The 23,216-nt window shown below is 40.5% G+C and overlaps 1 protein-coding gene across 4 annotated transcripts in view; it reads left to right on the top strand.

Moving 5' to 3' along the window:
• ITSN1 (intersectin 1) overlaps nt 1-23,216 on the top strand; it is a 300,395-nt gene that overhangs the window by 247,247 nt on the left and 29,932 nt on the right. For 3 of the 4 annotated variants that reach the window (XM_043990543.1, XM_043990542.1, XM_043990541.1), the window contains 6 exons: nt 269-367; nt 3,924-4,091; nt 12,621-12,833; nt 14,589-14,710; nt 22,429-22,511; nt 23,033-23,116. In XM_043990543.1, coding sequence (XP_043846478.1) covers nt 269-367; nt 3,924-4,091; nt 12,621-12,833; nt 14,589-14,710; nt 22,429-22,511; nt 23,033-23,116 — 769 coding nt within the window. The remainder of the gene's footprint in view (nt 1-268; nt 368-3,923; nt 4,092-12,620; nt 12,834-14,588; nt 14,711-22,428; nt 22,512-23,032; nt 23,117-23,216) is intronic. The other variant, XM_043990544.1, reaches the window with a different exon arrangement.

Here is a 23,216-nt window from a genome sequence, read left to right as displayed (position 1 = left end):
AAGAGGATGAGGAGCCAGTAAAGGAGTCAGAAATAGAGTAGTTAGAAAGGTGGGAAGAGAACCAGGAGAGTAAGATATTTCTGAAACCAGGGAGGAATAGGGAGGATCAAGAGTTTAAAATGTTGCAGAGAGGTCACGAAGGTTTAAAAAAAAAAAAAGAGCATAGGATTTGGTGATTAGAAGGTCATTCCCTTTAGTTATTAGCTTTCTGAAAGGGAAAGCTGCACATTTCTCAAGTCTAATCTTTTACAAACTCTATGTTTTTCAGAGATTAGCCATGGATCCTCGATGTAAAGGGATGCCACTCTCTAGTTTTATTCTGAAGCCTATGCAGCGGGTAACTAGATATCCACTAATCATTAAAAATGTAAGTACCTGTCTTAATACTGTTTCAGTTCAGGATTATTACTAACTGTTCTGTTGGCATCTTCTTCAGTGAGATCATTCAAATGGAGATAGGAGTGGGGCACTTGTACTTTGTGACTATAAGGCAGAACTTGGATAGAAAATAAGGGGCCATAGTGTAGCCTTAGTAGTGGGTGACCAGGTTCTTGGAGTCACTGATTCATAGGAAACCCATATTTATTCCTTGACTCTGACAATGTGATGTTTACAAAGTCATTCGAATTCTCTGGGCCTTATGGTTCTAAGAGAAGAAAACTAATAGGATCCCTGCCTACCTCAGAAGTCTGTACTGAGGACAATGAGATGATACCCTGGAGCTGTTTGAAGTAGGGCTTGTCAACTAACCAACATGTGGGTGCTCCCTGCCTTTTGCTTTTTTTCACGTAAAGCAAACATTGGAATGTGGAGGAAGATTAAATGAATAACTTGTTATGAATACAGCTATGTCTTGGAGAGAAAGCTTCCTCTTTATTCTGTTTTTTTTAATTAATTTTTTCTTTTTAAATTATTTCTAGTTCCACATTTTCTCCCTCAATTTCCCGTCCCACTCATTGAAAGGGCAAGAAATATGATGCTTATTACATATATGAAGTCATGCAAAATATGATGTACTTCTTTACTGCCTCATCAGGTTTGAAAGGCTTTCAGGCATTTGTTTTCCTTGCTTGCTACCATTGCTACCTGAAGTAGTTCTAAGATCATGCTCTTTGGAAAAGAATTCTACTTAATTACAACATTCTCCCCTTTTCCCCTAGTGATGTTTAATTCCTTGGGGGCGGGCAATTTTGGGAAAAGGCTAATTAGAAGAGTTTTAATTGTTCCAGCTGCTTGATCTGCACCTGGATCACCCTAAAGCCCTCATTCTGTGAGAGCAAAATGTTATTTCTCTGCTTGTGATTCTTGAGAGCTAAAGGATCATATTCCAGATGGGGATAGAAATGGTCAAGAGCAGCAGTCCCATTGGCAAGCAGAACTCTTCTTAAGGAAAGAGAAGATTTGAGCCTGTTGTTTCCATTGGTAGCCGAATAGTTTAATCCTAAATGAAAACTTTGGGGTTAACTTAGCATCAAAGACAGTGTCCAGTTTAGAATATATCTAGATTTGTGAGGCATTTGCACATGTATGTGCACCATCACATAACATATATCCTCTCCCCTTTGGTCTTCTTCTCTGTAGGGAATTCAGACTGTAAGGGCTAAAATTCTAGCTATACTGTCTAAAATATCTAATGAGTGGTCGCCAATAAATTATAAGCTTTAGCAAGAGTATTTAAATGTTTACGCATTTATTAAAGAGCATTAGGATCAGAGAGAAAGGTTAAAAATCTATTTCTAAGAGACCCCATCATCCTACCCACCATGGCGAGGTCAGGAACCAAAAGAGACAGAACCCCTCTGCCAGCGTTGGCTTCCTACTTCATGTCCCCCTCCCAGAAATGGGAGGCTCCTCAAGTTGATTGGCTGGTAGCCTTGATGGACAGTACCCACAAGCAAACGTCACTTCCTGATGCTAAGAACCTTGACCACATGGCTTGTCCTCAGAGGTCTTCACTTCATGGCGGAGCTTTCCTACAGCAAGTCTCTAGCAGGTGGTGTCATTCCAATCATTACAAGACAGAGCCAAGGTGGTCTTCTCTGTCATTAAGTGAAATCATAGCAACACATCCCCTTCCGTATTAGGCTCATAAGCCCCCTAGAGCTGGTACTGTAATGGACTTTAGACTCTGTCTAATTCAACCCCTTCATTTTGGGGGGGGGGCAGGGCAATGAGGGTTAAGTAACTTGACCAGGGTCACACAGCTAGTATCAAGTGTCTGAGGCTGAATTTGAACTCAGCTCCTCTTGAATCCAGGGCCTGTGCTTTATCCACTGTGCAACCTTGCTGCCCCCTCAACCCCTTCATTTTGTAGAAGAAACTTAGGTGGGATTTGAACTGAGATGAGATTTGAAGATGGATAAGTGACTTGCCCAAGATCAGTCAGTCAGCCTGTATTTAAGCACTTAGCACAGGGCAAAAGACAATCTCTGTCCTTGAGCAGTTTACAATCTAATGGATGAAGACAAGATATAAAAGGAAGTGGAAAAGAAGGGAATGGGGGAAGGTAGATTCGGGCTCAGGGGCCTAGATGCCCTCCTTAAATGGAGGTTTGGGGAGAACCCATCTAATCAGATGGAATAGGTATCAGAGGTGGGATCTGAACCTAAATTCTTTGACTTCAGAGCCTATATTCTTTCCACTGTACCACTCTGCCTCCTGTTACCTATATTGCACTACATGAAGTTCAAAGATATTCTGGTCTTTAGGGGGAAAAGGTATTGGGAAGGATAGGAAATAAATTCTTGTTAACTGAAAAATAAAATAAAATGAAAAAAAAGTCCTATTATTTTATGCTTTATTTTTTGTTTGTTTAATATTTGGCAGAGCAATGAGGGTTAAGTGACTTGCCCAGGGTCACACAGCTAGTAAGTGTCAAGTGTCTGAGGCTGGATTTGAACTCAGGTCCTCCTGAATCCAAGACCAGTGCTCTATCTACTGTGCCACCTAGCTGCCTCCTATGCTTTATTTGTTAATCTATGGTAGCGAATCAACTGTAAAACCACTAAAGAGCATCATCATTGTCATCATAACAATAACTATTAATTTAAGGTTTGCAAAGTGCTGAGAAATGTTATCTCACTTGATCATCACAGTAACACTACAAGGTAAATGCTATAATCATCCATATTTTACAAATGAGGAAACTGAGTCAGACAGATGTTAAGTGACTTGCCCAGGATCAAGCAGCTAATAAATGTCTAAGGCTGAATTTGAACTTAGGTCTTCCTCACTCCCCTGCCCCGCTGCCTCAATATATCACCCCCTCCCCCCAACTAGAATTAACATAATGATATATCCAACTAGTTAAGTATAAAGTTACAGTGTATTTTAGGGGCTAAGACACCTGAGATCACTCCCTCTGTTTCATTGTTTGTGACAAGTTGGAATATATCCCTAAGACTATTATTCCTAGTGGAATTCAGCTGCAGTGGTCTATAGGCTAGGGAGTCAAAAGCTTTCAAGAAATTTAAATCTTTTTTTTTTTTTTTTTTTTTTTTAGTGAGGCAATGGGGGTTAAGTGACTTGCCCAGGGTCACACAGCTAGTAAGTGTTAAGTGTCTGAGGCTGGATTTGAACTCAGGTCCTCCTGACTCCAGGGCCGGTGCTCTATCCACTGTACCACCTAGCTGCCCCCAAGAAATTTAAATCTTAATCCCTGCTTCTCCTTGTGTGAACCTCTGCCTCTTCATTCCTTCCCTTTTAAAGTGGAGAGGTCAGACTTACAGGACAGCTTTGGAAATCCAGTACTTATACAGCTTAATGTCAGTGTGCATATAGACTATGAAAGAGCACAAGGGCCTTTATGAGAGGATACTGTTGTTCCTGCTAAGGGCCCAACATGGACAGCACCCAATTCATTCACACAGTCTGACTGGGTGAAAAGACAAAAGGACTTTTTGTCTTCTTCTTCTCATTTGTAGATCTTAGAAAACACTCCCGAAAACCACCCGGACTACAGTCACTTGAAACACGCTCTAGAGAAGGCTGAAGAATTGTGTTCCCAAGTCAACGAAGGTGTACGGGAAAAGGAGAATTCAGACCGGTTGGAGTGGATACAAGCTCATGTGCAGTGTGAAGGCCTATCTGAGGTAGTGACCTTAATGGGTGAGGACAAGGGGAGCCCTCACTAGATGGTCCTGGGATCCCGAAGGAGGCTGTGGGGAGGAAGAAGAGAAGAGCTGGGAAAAAGGCAAAACTTTCATCTCCTAAATCCTTCTCGCTTTTAATTTTTTTTAAGTTTTTCCTCCTCTTCCATTCTCCTTTCTTCCATGTTCTCTCCTTCTGTTTTCATACATGTATACAATTATATCTCCCTTTGGCCATGGAAAACATCCCGACCAAGTTACATAATCTAGAACTGGGACTGGGGAATAACAAGAACAAATAATTAAGGGAAGTCATTACCTCTATTATCACTCTGCCTCTGCTTCCATTGATTTTCTTTCTGAACATGTAAAATGAGAAAGTTGGACCATGTGACTTTCAAAGATTTTTATAGATCTGAAATTCTTGGATTCTTTGATTCCTGTCGGTGTTGGTGAGGTGAGAAGTCTAGTGATGACCTGCTCAGGAGTAGCACGGCCTTACTGGGTATACTTGGCCATGATGTCAGCAAATATTTATTAAATGCTTTCTATATACTAGGCATTGTGCTAGACATTGGGGATACAAAGAAAGGCAAAAACATAATCCCTGACCTCAAGAAGCTGACATTTTAATAATAGAGACAATGTACATAAAAGATGCACATATATGTACATATGTATATATACATATATGTGTATGTATATACATATACATAGTACAAAAATGAAAAGTAATCTCAGAGGGAAGGCATTAAAGGTGGGGATGGGAAAAGGCCTCCTTCAGAAGGTGGGATTTATTTTTGGTCTTTTTTAATATTTTATTTTTCACCAATTACATATAAAAATAATTTTTTTACATTTTTTGAAAGTTTTGAGTTCCAAATTCTATCTTTACCTCCCTTCCCCCTCCCTGAGATGATAAGCGATCTGATATAGGTTATACTTGTTTAATCATGTAAAACATATTTCCATATTGGTCATTTTGTGGGGGAAAAAACAAAACAAAAAAGAAAGTGAAAAATAGTGTGCTTCAGTCTGTATTCAGACATTATCTCGTTTTTCTCTGGAGGCAGATAGTATGCTTCATTATGAGTCCTTTACGATTTTCTTGGATCATTGTATTGCTGATAATATTTAAGCCATTCACAGTTGTTCATCATACGGTATTGCTGTGGACATCGTTCTCCTAGCTCTACTCACTTCACTCTGCTTGAGTTCATGTAAGTCTTTCCAGGTTTTTCTGAAATTATTCTGCTTGTCATTTCTTATAGCACAATAATATTCCATTATAATCATATACCGCAACTTGTTCAGCCATTCTCCAACTGATTGACATCCCCTCAATTTCCAATTCTTTCCACCACAAAAAGTGAAGCTATAAATATTTTTGTATAAATCTTTAGGATATGGACCTAGTAATGATATTGCTGGATCAAAGGCTATATACAGTTTGATAGCCTTTTGGGCATACTTCCAAATTGTTCTCCAGAATGGTTGGATCAACACCCAACAGCACCAACAGTGCATTAGTATCCCAGTTTTCCCACATCCCTCCCAACATTTATCCTTTTCCTTTTCTTTCATATTAGCCAATCTGATAGGTGTTTGGTGGTAATTCAGTTGTTTTAATGTGCATTTCTCTAATCAATTGTAATTTAGAACATTTTTTTTTATATGAGTATAGATAAGTTTGATTTCTTTCTCTGAAACCTGCCTATTCATATCCTTTGACCCTTTATTAATTGGGGAATGACTTGTTTTTTTGGTTTTTGCTGGGCAATGAGGGTTAAGTGACTTGCCCAGGGTCAAGTGTCTGAGGCCTGACCTGAACTCAGTTCTTCCTGAATCCAGGGCAAGTGCCTTATCCACTGCGCCACCTAGCTGTCCCTGACTTGTATTCTTTTAAATTTGACTCAGTTCTCTATATAGTTGAGAAATGAGACCTTTATTGGAGATATTTTCTGTAAAAAATTTAGAAAGCAGGATTTGAACTGAGTCTTGAAAAAAAAACCTAGGAGGTAGAGATTAGAAGGTAAAGCATTCCAGTTATGGCAGACATCCAAGAAAAGGCACAGAGTCAGGATAAGGATTAAAAGGCCATTAGATTTGACAATTAAGAGATCTTTGGGAACCCCCCAAATTCTGAGATTTTCCACTGCTGCAGAGTATACTCCCATGATCTCCTATATAAAAAGGCACAGTAGCCTAGTGCTCCCTTAGCCTAAGTCACCAGTGATCATATGCCTAACAGAAGCTACCATTAAAATGTCCATTACCACAAAAAAATAAGCTCAAGCAAGATGGCAGCAATCTCATCTCATGGTTCGACTTGTAGCTCCCCATGACTATCACAGGAAATGCCTGAGTTCCACTCTGACAACAGTTCTGTGGAAATGCCCAGCTACTCTGGTAGACCATCTGGTCTTTCAAAATCAGGGCCAGGTCACTGGTAGCAACCTTCTTTTGGAAGTTGATTTATCCATTCATGACAACCATGTTGGAATCCCCAGAACATTCAGGAACTTCCCAGGTTGTTCATGGCCCTAGCACCTGTGTCCTGGCTCAGGTGGCCATGAGGAAGTGTCATGTCATGGATTCTGCTAAAACCAGTACTGGGCCATCTGCATGAGGGGCAATGCCCCCCCCCCAGCTTCAAAGTCCATTTATCTCCTGCCTTTTTCCCATCCTTTCCCTTCCTCTCTCCTGTCCCCCTTCCCTCCATCCATTGAGTAAGCAGACTGCCTAAGTGTAGGAGTTGTGTTGCATGTTTTTTTAAAGGGAAAACAAAAACAAAACACCAAAAGTAAAGACAAGAAACTGCATTTTTCTTTTATTTTACAAGCCCCCTGTGTGCTTTCCAGCAGGCTCAGTCTTTATTTACTTTGTACTCAAAAGAAAACTAATAAACTTTGAACAGCCTTGGGAAAAAGAAAAAAAACAACAACAAAACAACTCGGTGGCCTTCCTTGGTTAAATATTAACTCAGGGAGGGCAGTTGTCCTACCCTGATTTACAAGCCTGAGCTCCCTTTTTCTGCCCCTAGACTTAGGTAAAGAAGAGGCTTCTCCAGACATTTTCATCTTGAAAGGAGGGGTTAGGAGGAAGATCCTGAGAAGGGCCCTCAGATATACCTTAGATACATACAGGTGGACATGCACAGACTTGGACATGCCTTACTTTGCTGGTTGGGACCTAGGCCTAGCTGGATTCTAAATCGTGAGGTTGGGGTAGAATGGTAGGGACCAAGGAGTCCATCATTAGACCTTAGATTTAAAAATTTTAGTCAAGTAAACAAGCATTTATTAAGTACTTTCTCTGAGCCAGGAACTGTGCTTAGTGTTGCTGGAGATCTCAGGCCTTCGCCTGTCCCATCCCCCTTCCCTTGAGAGTTGGCTCTGGCTGGCCAAGATTATAGAGGGATCAGATAGTTGTTTACAGTAGGGGGATTTAAACTCTTTGCCAGAGCAAGGGGAGCTTAGGCTTCAAACTGGGCAAGATTCGCTCTGGGCCAGTTGAACTTTCCCCAGCCTCAGCCATAGCCCTGGACACTATGCTCTCCTGCTACCCACTCCATCATGTGGCAGGCAAAGTACAGAGCCTGAGGGCTGAGGAGAAGGACGAGCTGCTACCTAACCCGATGACCAAATGGCCATTTCGAGCAGTTCCATTCCAGGGGCTTCAACCAGAATTTTGTGTTCCAGATGAGAATCACCGTGAAAGCTGGAAAACGGGATCACTGCCTTGAATGGTTCAATGTATACAACAAAATCTGTATCCCCTTAAGTTCCAGGGCCTAGCTGATTGGGACATTAACTTCAATGCTTAGTAGGTTAGCAGGTGATTAATAAATGCTAATTGACCTACAGGTCCATTGAACAGGTGGTGTACGAATTTCTAGCTTAGATTACTTCTCTTCCCTGCCCTTCCCCCACTTGATCTTCCACTCCCTCAGTCAGGATAGTTAAACAGGGTGGGTGAGGGGAAAGCACAGGAAACCAGAGACATTGGAACAGAATCAATGACTGTACTCAGCAGGGGGAAATGGGCACAGGGCAGTATGTGTAATGTGAAATGTTTCCTTGTTCTCAGCATTAGACCTTGTAATCTTGCCTGCTCCCCAAGTCTCCTGATCCTGTGTTGTGTGCAGAAATTTTGTTAAGTCAAATCCAAGGCAGCTTAGATAGGTTGGAGCTGGGGGTGATCAAGTTTTTTCCTTCTCTTACAACGCCCCAATGTGGGCATCGATGAAATGATGGTTTCTACGAGTGGTTTTGCTCCTGATGACCTGTTTAATATTTCACCATAAGCTGAAAGACTTAGAAAACAACTAGGAGTCAGCTAACAATTCCCTATCCTCTGTAACTTATAAACAGGGACCATGAAAAAAATAAACACCAGTGTAAACTGACACATGTGAACTCATGCCTCAAGTAAAGCTACCCTATTAATTAAAAGAGACAGAGAGATGGATAGAGGGAGGGAGGGAGAAAAGAAAGAGAGAAGAAGGGAGGAGAGGGCAAGGCAGAGAGCTATCATCAGTATTTTTGGAGAGAGCAGTTTTAGTTGAATGAAGAAGTCAGAAGCCAGCCTCAGAGGGTTCAGAACAAAATGAGAGGAAGAGGGAGCACCCAGTTTAAATGGCTTTCTCAAGGAATTTAACCAGAAAGGGAAGAGTTAATGGATGGTCTGATCAAATGAGGGTTTTTTAAGGAATGAAGGAGATATCGGTGAGTGAGTAGGTAACAGGGAAGGAGTCAATAAATAAGGATTTGGTCTGATTTTGAGAAAAAGTATCAGATACCAACAGAATCATACTCTGTCATCCCTACTTTCTATTGCAAAAGCTTATTTGAAGTGCTAGCCGAGCAAAAGAAAACTGTAGAAAGTCATTCTCCCATGCCAGGTGTGGTGGTACATGCCTGTACTCCCAGTTACTGGTTCCCAGGGATGCTGAGGCTGGTGGATCTGAGCTCAGGGATTCTGAGTTATAGTGGGCATAGCTAAATGGATGCTGATCAGGCTAAGCCTCCTTAAATCTGGAATCAATATAGTGAGCTTTCATTCCTGAGGGCTCACTAGGCTGCCTAAGGAGGGGCGAATTGGCTCAGGTTGTAAATGGAGCAGGTCAAAGTTCCCCTGCTGATTAGTGATGAGATCAGCCTGTTCTATATGAAAAGACCCAGAGAAGAAGAAGAAGAAGAAGAAGAAGAAGAAGAAGAAGAAGAAGAAGAAGAAGAAGAAGAAGAAGAAGAAGAAGAAGAAGAAGAGAAGAAGAAGAAGAAGAAGAAGAAGAAGAAGAAGAGAAGAAGAAGAAGAAGAAGAAGAAGAAGAAGAAGAAGAAGAAGAAGAAGAAGAAGGAGAAGAAGGAGAAGAAGGAGAAGAAGGAGAAGAAGGAGAAGAAGAAGAAGAAGAAGAAGAAGAAGAAGAAGAAGAAGAAGAAGAAGAAGAAGAATTAAAAGGCATATCATCATGCTTTTGGCTGAATCTTAGAAAACTTCAATAATGCATGGGTCTGTGATCTCATGGATATGGATACTCCCTCCATGAGTCAATACTTTCTCAGCTTGTATAACTTTTATCTATGTTCTTCTCTAAATCCTCTGTAGATTATCTACCTGGTGGGCTGGAGCATTTCCTCTATGCATTTTACATCTGTTATCCCTCATTTTTATTGCACAATTGCTTGTCCTCCTTTACTGATCACACCCTTCCTTTACTCCACTTTTAGTACACAAATCATCATTGTCAAAATGCAGCTGCCTGCTTACATGCACTGTGAGTTTCTCCATTGGCCTTTGGGCCACCTACAGTTTTATTTCTTTGGAAAGCATGGTGTTCTATGATTCATAAGCATTTAGCAAGATGCAGAGAACATTTTTTTTTAATGGTCAGGGACTGTTGAAAGAACTGCTCAATGCCCCAAAATACAAAAGCATTTCTGCTTACTCTCTACTTCTTTTCAATTCTGGACCCAGGTCAGGGTCTATATGTAGTGTCTGTTGAAAATATATGTAAGTATCTAGCCTATATCAGATTGCTTTCTGTCTTGGGGAGGGGGGAGGGAAGGGAAAAAGGGAGAAAAATTTGGAACTAAAAATCTTATGAAAACAAATGTTGAAAACTATTTTTATATGTAACTGGAAAATAATAAAATACTTTTATGATTAAAAAAAAGAAATTGTTTAAAAAAAAAAAGAATTGGGAGCCTGATGGGTTCCCATGCATATTCTTCTCTCTTGTAATAAACCTGGTTTTCATGTCTCCTGAACAAAAAAAAGAAAAGGAAAGAAAATATATCTAAGGACGGACTAGCCATCAGCATGTAGTAGTTCTCAAACTTTCCTAGTCTTGATATCCCTCTACACACTTAAAAATTATTGAGGCTGCCAAAGAGCTTTTGTTTATGTGGGTTATAGCCATCAATATTTGCCATATTCAAAATTAAAACTGATCATTTAAAAAAATCATCATTTCAATTACACTTCTGAGGTGTAATTGGAACTGTAGGGAGTTGGAAGCCCTTGGAAACTGGAAGTTCATTCCACCCCTGTGGCTCCTTCCTCTGATTGGTTAGTTCCTGCTAGAACTTAACATTCTAAAGAAAGTGCCCAGGCCAGGAATGTCTTCATCCCTCCCCAGGCTCAACTGTAGAGTGTCCAGTTATCTCCCACTCTGCCCCTGAATCGATACCTTCTTCCTGCCCCAATCCTGCTTTAGCTTTCTCTCACTTGTCATTTTCCCTATTTGAATGTAAGCTCCTTGAAGGCAGGGACTGCTTTTCTTTTCGCTTGCATTTGTTTTCCTAGCACTAAGTACAATGTCTGGCACTTGATTTGACTGCATGTTAACATAAATATATGAGAAACAACTATATTTCTTCCCCCCCAAATTAGTGAGAAGAATGGTGTTGTTGTAGTATATATTTTAGCAAATCTTTTTCATGTCTGGGTATTAATAGAAAACAACTGAATTCTCATATCTGCTTCTGCATTCAATCTGTTGTTTTATTTCAAGTATGTGAAGGAAGTTTGGCCTCAAACATGTATAGTAGGAAATAAGATTAATATTTTAACAGGTAAATAATATCTTAGTATTATTATTTATTTGGATGGGTTTTTTTTAGTATTATTATTTAAATAATATCCACATAGAGTCTTGTTTTTTGTTTGTTTGTTTTGCGGGGCAATGAGGGTTAAGTGACTTGCCCAGGGTCACACAGCTAGTAAGTGCCAAGTGTCTGAAACCGGATTTGAACTCAGCTCCTCCTGAATCCAGGGCCAGTGCTTTATCCACTGCGCCACCTAGCTGCCCCTAGCCATATAGATTCTTCTCTCTCTTTTTTTTTTTTTAAGTGAGGCAATTGGGCTTAAGTGACTTGCCCAAGGTCACATAGCTAGTAAGTGCCAAGTGTCTGAGGTCAGATTTGAACTCAGTTCCTCCTGAATCTAGGGCCAGTGCTTTATCTACTGCACCACCTAGCTGCCCCTAGCCACATAGATTCTTCTCTCTTTTTTTTTTTGTTTAAGTGAGGCAATTGGGGTTAAGTGACTTGCCCAATGTCCACAGCTAGTAAGTGTTAAGTGTCTGAGGTCGAATTTGAACTCAGGTACTCCTGACTCCAGGACCGGTGCTCTATCCACTGCGCCACCTAGCTGCCCCAACCCATATAGATTCTTGAAAGGGATTTGTCACCCCCAAAGGTCTTCAGACAACACTTTGAGAACCTTTGCTCTAGATAATAGGCTTCCTTTGATATTTTGAAGAAGATCATAGGAATTCCAGACAAAAGGAAACATAGAGTTCATTTAGTAGTAATAAAAAAATAGTAATAGCACTACATAGTGCTTTAAGGTTTGCAAAGTGCTTTATAAATATTATCTTATTTTATCCTCACAACAGCTCTGGGAGATATAGGTGCGATTATGACCCCATTTTACAGAATAGGAAAACAAAGGCAGGAAGAGGTTAAGTGACTTGCCCAGGGTCACACAGCTAGTGTCTGAGGCATGATTCAGGTTTGAAGGCTTTCAACTGGTGGAGTTGGTAGGTGGGGGATGGAAGGATAGTAGGAAGGGAAGAAACTATAAGTCAATGCAGAAATTTGTTTAATGTGATTGTACATATATAACCTATATCAGAGTGCTTTCTGTCTTGGGGAGGGGGGAGGGAAGGGAGGAAGGGAGAAAAATTTGGAAGTAAAAGTCTTATGAAAACAAATGTTGAAAACTATCTTTACATGTAACTGGCAAATAATAAAATACTTTTATGATTAAAAAAAGAAAATATAAGTCTTTGGGAAACATGACTTAGGATTCCCACAGACCCATATTTTGGATTGATTGTTTGTCTTGGTGGGGAGGTGGGGTGTCCAGCTCAGACAGGCACTGCTGGATACTTACAAAGCGTTCCTTGGTTCACATCCAAGAAATGAAGCATCTCAAGCTTAGACCAGGATTCCAGTGGAAACCCATTTTCTTAGTAACAGATGCATGTTCTTCATCTTCCCTCCTGTGTGTTGTTTTTCTTTCTTAGCAACTTGTCTTCAACTCAGTCACCAATTGCTTGGGACCACGGAAGTTCCTGCACAGTGGGAAATTGTACAAAGCCAAGAGCAACAAGGAACTGTATGGCTTCCTTTTCAATGACTTTCTTCTTCTGACTCAGATTATAAAGCCTTTGGGTTCTTCTGGGACTGATAAAGTCTTTAGCCCCAAATCTAATCTACAGTATAAAATGTATAAGACGGTAAGTCTCTTTTTTTTTTCCCTTTTTTTTTTGTGTGAGGCAATTGGGGTTGAGTGACTTGCCCAGGGTCACACAGCTAGTAAGTGTTAAGTGTCTGAGGTTGGAATTGAACTCAGGTACTCCTGAATCCAGGGCCGGTGCTCTATCCACTGTGCCATCTAGCTGCCCCAGTAAGTCTCTTTCAACATTTCAACAAGGCATGGTGTAGCATTGTTGTTGGGGTTTTTTTTTTTTTTAGTTAAACAAACAAAAATATTGTGGTGTTAAGAGGAGACTATTTCTCTAGTATCTAGGGCTTAAACATGGAAGAAGAAGGGTAATATGATTAGTATAAGACTTTGGCTGTATGGAAACCAGTTTAAAGTGTGAAGCTTAATTTATATCATGCAACCAGCTTAACTTTATCAGAAAGAAAGCAACTCAAAACAACCATAAAATGGACAGAAAATCTCATCAGACTTCTTAGGATAACTTATACTTTTCTGTTTCTCACTTTTTTCCTGAAAAAACTCAGTCCAGACATTTGGCACTTTAAAAACAGGGTCCCTGGACTATATGTGTCCTGCTCAAATGTTCATGTCTCTGTGTGTATCTTTAGAATTGGGGTAGAGAGTTAGAGGTTATTTTTTTCCTAGATTAGTCTGTAAGTGGGTGTTGTCCCAGAAAAAAAAAAAACCAAAACTGTTAGCTTTAGTGTTGAAAACTATCTCTACATGTAATTAGAAAATATTAAAATACTTTTTTTTTGGTGGGGCAATGAGGGTTAAGTGACTTGCCCAGGGTCACATAGCTAGTGTCAAGTGTCTGAGGCTGGATTTGAACTCAGGTCCTCCTGAATCCAAGGCCAGTGCTTTATCCACTGTACCACCTAGCTGTCCCCTTAAAATACTTTTATGATTAAAAAAAAACTTTTAGCTTTATTTTGGGGGAAAAGTGTCTTTGCCAGGTGCCATGTTAATTTTGAGGTTACTAGTACAAGCAAAAAAAAAAAATCCTTGCCAATCCTTGAGGAGTTTATTTTTCTATAGGGGAAAGCAACACATATAAGGGAACATGAGCAGGAAGGGGGCACCAGATGGTGTGCATTTGGTAGTGTTGCTGGGAAATGGCACGGTGGGCCTAGAGTTGGGTAACATAATGTGATAGCCGACCAATCAGAGTCCTGGGTCCCAGGGGTCAAAGTCTGAGTTCCTTTGGGAGGGGGTATATATGGTCTAGTCAACTAGCATTTATTAAATGCCTACTATGTTCCAGGTACTGTGCTAAGCACTGTGCTAAACTTTTAGATGAAAATGTCTAGAGAACTCTATTAAGCTACAAGTTAGGGGTCAACTGCTTTGCTCTACAGTGGTTATTTTCAGGGGGAGGAAAAAAAAATCATTCCTAAATAGAAAACAAAACAAAACAAAAAACCCCATACTAGCCAAGTGATAGAAAAATACAAGGGACTATTTTTCTTTTTTTTTTTGGTGAGGCAATTGGGGTTAAGTGACTTGCCCAGGGTTACATAGCTAGTAAGTGTGTAAAGTGTCTGAGGCTGGATTTGAACTCAGGTCCTCCTGAATCCAGGGCAGGTGCTCTATCCACTGCGCCACCTAGCTGCCCCACAAAAGACTATTTTAAAAAAATGTACAAATTGGTGGTAAGAAATAAATCATTGGAAAAGAGAGATGATATTACAAATGCTGTCTTTTTATTCTTCCCAACATATACCATCAGAATTGTATTGTGATACCCATGCATGGTATTTTTCAGCCCATTTTCCTAAATGAAGTCCTAGTAAAATTACCCACTGACCCTTCTGGAGATGAGCCCATCTTCCACATTTCCCACATTGATAGAGTCTACACTCTCCGCGCAGAAAGCATAAATGAAAGGTAAGATCCAGTGACATTCCTGGTACAGAACCAGGTTCTCTGACATTCACCCATCTCACCTACATGTATCATTCACATGAATTGAAAAGAGATCTTATTGTTCTTTTAATAATAATGCCACCATCCTTTCTTTATATAATGGTGTAGTTTTACAGTTTTCAAAGCATTTTCAGATATTTCACCTTGTTTTATATTTATTGGTAGCCTTATGAGGGATTCTGGACAGGTAATAGTGTACCCATTTTATGGTGGAGGAAAATGAGGCAAGTGGGAAGTGAAAGCCTATTATGTGCTAGGCACTGTGTTAAATACTTTGCAAATATCAGGTCGTTTGATCTTCACAATAACCCTACAAGCTACGTGCTATTATTACCCCCATTTTATAGTTGAGGAAACTGAGGCAGACAGACGTTTTAAAATTACTTGCCTAGAGTCACACAGCTAATAAATATCTGAGGCATAATTTGAGCTCAGGCTTCCTGATTCAGGCCTATGCACTGGGCCACCAGCTGCCTCTGCTCAAGAATCCTCAACTAATAAAGGGATGATGCGACCAGAATTAGGACCTAGGTCTTCTGTTTTCTACTACAGTACCATATTTCCTCTGATTCCCCACCTGTGCTTTCACAAAACCCTGCAGCTGCCTCTAAAGAGGATGCTGTGGGCTATTGTGAAACTATCTGAAGCCATGCAATTCTGCCTTTTCCTGGGCCCACTTCCTTTTTCTCCCCATCCCAGAAAATGCCTAATTCAGCTTATCACAGTGCCTAGCACATAGTAGGCATTTAATTAAATGCTTGTTGATGTGACTCAATAGATCTTATCAGCAGCCCCTCATCATTGTTTCCATGCTAGCATTTAGCCCCTTTAGGGGAAGGCCCAGGGACCCAGATTCCCCCAACATAGTCCCTCCTTTGTGTTCAGTGCAAGCTGGAGGACGTTCAATTTTTCCCTTGCCCTAGAATTCCTTCTTTCTCTTTGTCTCTCTGTTAGTCACTGAATTCCAGAATCCAAGAGTTTTCAAGTTGGGAAAGAGGGCTTACTTGGCCGTCTAATGCAGGCCCTACTCAAAAGGAATCTCTGCTATAATAAATGCGCACCCAGCACTGAGGCTAATTCCCAATGCGGTTAAGTAAGACCAGGAGATGGGGAAAGCCACATGCCTTTAGCTCTAGGCACACAATTGTCTCCTTTCCTCTGGCATCCTTTGGGGAAAGTGATACCCTGGAGGTAAATGGCGACACCTTGTGGTGTGGCAAAGCCTAGCCTGGGAACTAAGGCTGGAATGCATTGCAGCCAGCAGAAGGTAGATAACCCATGAAGAGCAACCCAGATCGACATTCTTTTTCAGTTATTTTTTAAAATTAGGGATTTGTGGGCCCTCTCCCGGAGTTAACAGCACATTTCTCTGTTTTGGCTGCATTTTGCTGGAGTTTGGGGATTCTGTCTACATTGGAGTGACAACAGAATACATTAGAATGAACACTTCACAAAAACTTTTGCAAATGAAATTTTTTTCACAAAAGAGATTTTGTGAAAAATGAGTTTGTGGATGTTGCTCCCAGCATCCAACGCAGCATGAGTGTGGTTGAAGCAAATTAACTCATTAGCTTTGATTTGCTCCTCCAGTAAAGGGAGGGGGGACATCCTGTTCTGGTGTTCTCTCCAGTGTTCTTTACTCTTGGTTTAGAGTGATTTCCAATTATGAAACTGACTTTGGTTCTTCCCTTGGGTAGAGCTTTAAGAGGGAGGTCTACTCAATGTCATTGAATAAGATAAATATTTCCAATCTCCTCAGTAAATGGAGGAAGAAAAGAGGAGTTGGGGTTTTTTCTCTCCAGCTGGACTTTTCATGGAATTTTACAAATGTAGGTTTCAGATACTTTTATGTAGCTGTCTCTTAATCTTATTTTATTTTATTATTTTTTTGTGTGTGAGAGGCAATTGGGGTTAAGTGACTTGCCCAGGGTCACACAGCTAGTAAGTGTTAAGTGTCTGAGGCCGAATTTGAACTCAGGTCCTCCTGACTCCAGGGCTGGTGCTCTATCCACTGTGCCACCTAGCTGCCCCATGTTATTTTATTTTTATCATCATCTTTATTATTATTTAACGTGAATAAACTGAGTCCATTTATTATGTTCTTGCAATTTAATCTGGTAGTCACACAACATACAAATATGGAGGTGGAATGGAAACCAGTTCAATAAATAACCCATTTGTAACTTTATTCTGTTAGCCACATAATGGAATTCTTTATATTCCTTTACTCCATATAAGTGGGCTTATTTAATGAAGTACATGGCATGGACTTCAAGGACAATATTGTAACAAAGCTTTCTCACCATTGTGTAAATAATGGTCTTTGTCAAGGGGTCCCAGTTCCTTTTCCCTGAAGAGGAGCTGCTTTTTTTTTTTTTTAGTGAGGCAATTGGGGTTAAGTGACTTGCCCAGGGTCACACAGCTAGTAAGTGTTAAGTGTCTGAGGTTGGATTTGAACTCAGGTACTCCTGACTCTAGGGCCAGTGCTCTATCCACTGTGCCACCTAGCTGCCCCGAGGAGCTTCTTTTGATGTCTTCATGTGTATGGAAGGCTATTCTAAAGGGAGATTAAGCTTATTCTCCTTGAGCCCTGTCAGGTAGAACAAGAAGCAATGGATGTCAAGTTACAGAGAAGCGGATTGTTTATTCAATATATGGAAGGACTTTCTAACAATTTGATTCTGTGAGGATGCACAGAAGAATAAGTGGCCTTGTCAGGTAGTGAGTGCACCATCACTGGTGGTCTGCAAGTAGAACATGAACATGCCTCTATGCAGTGTGCATAGACACACCTGTCATTTTTGAGGGAAGTTGTCAAAGCAATACTTTTTTAGATACAAGCTGAACTAGATATTCTCTAATGTCCCTTCTAAATCTGAAATTCTGTCATGCTGCATCTCTGATCATGGGGAGGCAGTAATGGTGCTAGCAGTGAAGTTAATAAACAGAACCAAGAGAAGGCTCTGTTGGTAGTTTTCCTCCCTGTCGGGAGACCCTACTGTATGGAGAAAGAGGGCTCCAGAGTGGTTGCAGCCTACAGGGAGATCAACTAATAAGTCTCCAAGAGTTGCCGTTTTGGGAATGCATTAAGATTTGTCGTCCTAATTTATCCTACTTAGATTAAATTAACAGTGACAGGATAGGGGGCAGCTAGGTGGCCCAGTGGATAAAGCACCGGCCCTGGATTCAGGAGGACCTGAGTTCAAATCCGGCCTCAGACACTTGATACTTACTAGCTGTGTGACCCTGGGCAAATCACTTAACCCCCATTGCCCCGCAAAAAAAACCAAAACAAAACAAAAAAACAGTGACAGGATAGTGGAGTAGGTAGAAATCTGGCCTTGAAGTGAGGTTCATGACTGACATGCTAATTATATAATTATTTAACTCTCGTGTCCAGGCACTGAAGCTAAAAATTATAGAATACTTTCATTGAAGGGAGGGGAAGGTGGAGGAAGTTCCTACACTCAGAAATGTCAGAATAGGAAAATAAAATAATTAAATTGATATTAGTTTGCATAATATGCCAATTGCTTGATAGATTAAAACAACTCAATTTCAAACTTAAAAAATCTACCTATAAATAATTTATAAAACAGATAAGATATATATGTGGCTAATTGAAAATTGATCCTATCTATTACATGTTTGAGGAGTTTGGAGAACAAAACCAGCTCACTGATACAGGAATGTAATAAATTTTAGTAAACTTTTAGTTTAGCCATTTTTCTTCATGCTCAGTTATTTTACCCATTTACAAAGCTGTTTTAGGGTTGGCATATGCATTGTGGAAGGATGCATGCTTGAAAATGGTTAAAAATGACACTTTATTTGTTCTTGAAAATCAGAGTAGACTGTGCTTGGAGTCCAAGGTTGAATGAGAATACACAATTTCTATCCTTGTGGGATTTACTCCCACTAGGTTCTATATACCTCTCTATTCTGACTCACTGCTATGAGCTCCGACCCCTCAGAGTTTCTTTTCCATCTGTAAAGAAGACTCTTGAAGTTTTGTTTAAATGTAAAGCGCTTTAGAAAAGTATAAAGAACTACCTGCATTTAGTTACTTCCTTTCATCTTTTTTTTTTTTTTTAGTGAGGCAATCAGGGTTAAGTGACTTGCCCAGGGTCACACAGTTAGTAAGTGTGTGTTAAGTGTCTGAGGCTGGATTTGAACTCAGGTACTCCTGACTCCAGGGCCGGTGCTCTATCCACTGCGCCACCTAGCTGCCCCTTTCTTTCATCTTAAAACTCTTCCTTCCTCTAGTTCTCACTGAGACCTGGCTTCCTGCTGTTGACACTGTGCCCATCACTGCTTTCTCCTGTACTCCTCTGACTCACAGATCCTACTTGCTTCCCATTGCTCTACCACTGTCATTTAGCAACCTCTCCTCCTTTGAGTTTCAGACTATTCAAATTTATCAACTAATCCAGATCTTGGTGACCATTATCTGTCACCCCCAGAATATTTTCCTTCAATCCTCAAGAAATTCATTATCTGGTTTTTGGTTTTTCTTTCCCCAACTCCTGCCCTAGACTAGGGGACTTCCACATGCATATCAATGCTCCTTCAAATAGGCGAATTTCTCAGTTCTTCAAATCTACTCAATTTCCATGACGTACTCCTCCATTTCACCTCAACTACACCCCAAAATGATCCTACCTTTGATCTTGCCATCAAACATAAATTTTCTATTTCCCTGTTCATGAACTCTGAAATTCCTTTATATAATCATAATCTTTTATCATTCCATTTTTCCCTACTCCTCACCCTATTCTTCATCCTTGTTTTTCTCCCTTTGTCCCTTCATTTCCTCCATCACTCAGTTCTTTCTCCTTGGGGAATCTATTCAACAATGCATTTTCCCCTACTCTCAAATTTCTAGGCCTCCTATCCTATGACAGATCACAACTTCCCAAATAGGAGCCCTTGCCAGACACACACTATCTGCTGCCATCACCCCTATTCGCATACTACTAAATAGAGCTGGAGAAAATCATGAAACAGCGATAACTGGGTCCACTACAAATTTCAGTTATCTAATCTCAATTGTGCCTTCTCTGTAGCAAGGTAATAATTCTACTCTTTCCTAATTGGTTCACTAAGTTCCACAGTGCTTGCTCTAAACCTCATCTCTCTTCAAATCTCTCATGGCACGCTGTGATCCTACCATCTCCCCTGAGGATCTCTCTTCATACTTCACAGAAAAAATTGAGGTCATTGACCAAGAGTCCTATTTCTCTTCTGTTCCTTATTTTACATCACTCAGGCTTCCTTTCCCCACAATCTCCTACTTTCCTCTAGTCTTGGATGAAGGGGTGGTTCTTGCTAATGCCAGTCTTTCTAGATGCATTTTTGATCCCATCCTCTCCAGTCTTCTCCATCAGAATGCCCCCACTATCATCTCCATTCATTCATTCATTCATTCATTCATTCATTCATTCATTCATTCATTCATTCATTCATTCTCATTCTATCTCTCTCTCTCTCAAACTGTTCCCATTCTACTGGCTCTTGCCCTGTTGCCTACAGACATGCCTATACTGCTTGTATAACTGATCAAATTGCTTAACCTCTCAGTGTCCTAGGCAATTTTCTATAAACAATAAGTTGTAGACATGGTGTCAACTAGCATTGGTAGTGGGACTTTCATCACCCAATTAAATCCTGAGTCCACTCCCTATTCCCATATATATAGTCCTAAGCTCCCTCCTGAATCCCCAGTTCCATACCACCCCACCAATTTAGACATCTCAAACTAGATGTCCTGTAGACGTTTCAATCTCAACACATCCAAAACACAACTTAGTATCTTTCCCCCCAAAATCCTCCTCTCTTCAGAACTTCCTTCTTATTGATGAGGGCAGCACCATCCTCAGTCACCCAGGCTCACCATCTTAATATCATCTTCAATTTCTCTCACTCACCCTATATATGAAATCTTTTAAAAATCTTTTATCAGATCTTGCTATTTCTGCCTTCACAACATTCCTCATATTTGTCCCCTTCTCTCCACTCACGTAGTCACTATCCTAGTTCATGCCATCATCACCTCTCTCTTAGAATACTGCAGTAGGGGGCAGCTAGGTGGCTCAGTGGATAAAGCACCGGCCCTAGATTCAGGAGGACCCGAGTTCAAATCCGGGTTCAGACACTTGACACTAGCTGTGTGACCCTGGGCAAGTCACTTAACCCTCATTGCCCTGCAAAAAAAAAAAAAGAATACTGCGGTAGCTTTCTTTTTAATATTTTTTCACTATCAATAGTATTTTATTTTTTCCATGTAAAGAGAGTTTTCAACATTCATTTTTCTAAACTCTTTAAAAAATATTCATTTTTTAATTTTTTTTTTGTGGTAACTTTCTAACTGAACTTGTTGCATCACTTCTTTCCTCACTTAAATTCATCCTCTACTGAACTGCCAAAATAATTTTTCTAAAGCATAGGTCTGATTTCCAGCTCCCACTCCCCAGTCAATAAATTCCAGTAACTTCCTTTTACTTACATTAGGAAATATAAAATCCTCTGCTTGGCTTTTAAATCTCTTCACAATCTGGTCCCTTCCTCCTGAAGTCTTCTTAAACTTTATAATCTTTTTTTTTTTGGGGGGGTGAGGCAATTGGGGTTAAGTGACTTGCCCAGGGTCACACAGCTAGTAAGTATTAAGTGTCTGAGGCTAGATTTGAACTCAGGTCCTTCTGACTCCAGGGCTGGTGCTCTATCCACTGCACCACCTAGCTGCCCCTACACTTTATAATCTTACACTTTATAATGTTGTTTGTCCTTCATTCTCCTAGAGGACCAATGACATCATAAGGGCTATGTCTTAACTTGTTTATGAATTGGATTTAAGTGAGGCAGAGTTGTGCAAAGTCATCAGCTTCACTCTCTCCTCCAGAGTCATTGAAGTGAACTAGCAAGACAAACGTCAAGACAACTGGTGACGGCCCAGGATGCAGTGGATGACCTTGGCCTTTCTAAATTAAGGTCTTTTCCAGGCCTCAGTTTGATGCTATGCAATCTAGCCACAGTGGCCCACCTGCAGTTCTTCAGCCATGATATTCTATCTCCCATCTCCATGTCTGCACTGGCTTTCCCCCTTGCCTGGAATATACTCCATCCTCATCTTTAACCTCTTAATTTCCCTGGCTTCCTTCAGTATTCAACTCAAATTTTACCTTCTTCAGGAGATCTTTCCCAGTTCCCCAGATTCCTTCCCCTTTTAGATAATCTTTTGTCTACCCAGTATAGATCTTACATCTTCATCATCACCATCATCATTTTGCGGGGCAATGAGGGTTAAGTGACTTGCCCCGGGTCACACAGCTAGTGTCAAGTGTCTGAGGCCGGATTTGAACTCAGGTCCTCCTGAATCCAGACCGGTGCTTCATCTACTGCGCCACCTAGCTGCCCCCATAACTAATTATTTTCATGCTTATCTGCTCCATTAGAATATGAGATCCTTGAGGATAGGGACTGGTTTTGCTTTTTTGGGGAATTCCTGGCACTTAGCAAAGTTCTAGAACATATAATCTCTTAATGAATGTTTGTTGAATGACTTTGTGCATTTGTAGTGGCCATCAACAAATATTTATTGTTGTATGCACCAGCACTGTTCTGGGCACTGAGATCCTCAGATTGAGTTTTATTTAGCAACTTTCTCTCCTTTCCTTTCTAAGAACTGCCTGGGTACAGAAAATTAAAGCTGCTTCTGAATTCTACATTGAAACTGAGAAAAAGAAGAGGGAAAAGGCATACTTAGGTAGGTAACACACAGCATCAAGGGTAGTTTTTTCTTTTAGAATCAGTTCCAGGGGGTCCATCCTGGTTCAAACCAAGACCCTCAGGGCTAGGAGATATTTCCCCAAATTGAGAATAGTACCAAAAAGTGGGGTGACTGCTGAGGGGTTGGGGTGAAGTATAGTATCAAGAGTGGAGGGTTCATTCAGAAAACAAAAAGTATGGTTCATCATTCTTTTTCTTTTCTTTTTTTTTTTAGTGAGGCAATTGGGGTTAAGTGACTTGCCCAGAGTCACACAGCTAGTAAGTGTTAAGTACCTGAGGTCGGATTTGAACTCAGGTCCTCCTGAATCCAGGGCCGGTGCTCTATCCATTGTGCCACCTAGCTGCCCCTATTATTCTTTTTAGTGGGAAATAGGAAACTGTTATTTTATGGGATAGAGAAGGGAAAGAAATGTGGGCTGTGGGTTGAGGGAGATGGAAAAGCAGGATAGCAAAATGTTAAATTGTCATACTTGCCATCCTTTTCACTCCCCATCACAGTTCGCTCCCAAAGGGCAACAGGTATTGGGAGGTTGATGGTGAACATTGTCGAAGGCATTGAATTAAAGCCCTGTTGGTCACATGGTAAGGAAATGTTTTTGTTTTTTCTTCCTTCTAGCAGTTGTTATATCAGAAGCTCGTATTTCTTTCTAACACTTGATAAAATGTCCAGAACTTTTATCCT

This window comes from Dromiciops gliroides, chromosome 3, assembly GCF_019393635.1.
Source record: "Dromiciops gliroides isolate mDroGli1 chromosome 3, mDroGli1.pri, whole genome shotgun sequence".
Taxonomy (NCBI): Eukaryota; Metazoa; Chordata; class Mammalia; order Microbiotheria; family Microbiotheriidae; genus Dromiciops; species Dromiciops gliroides.
The sequence above is the reverse complement of the archived record's forward strand: the minus strand, read 5'-3'. Positions and strand labels throughout refer to the sequence as shown.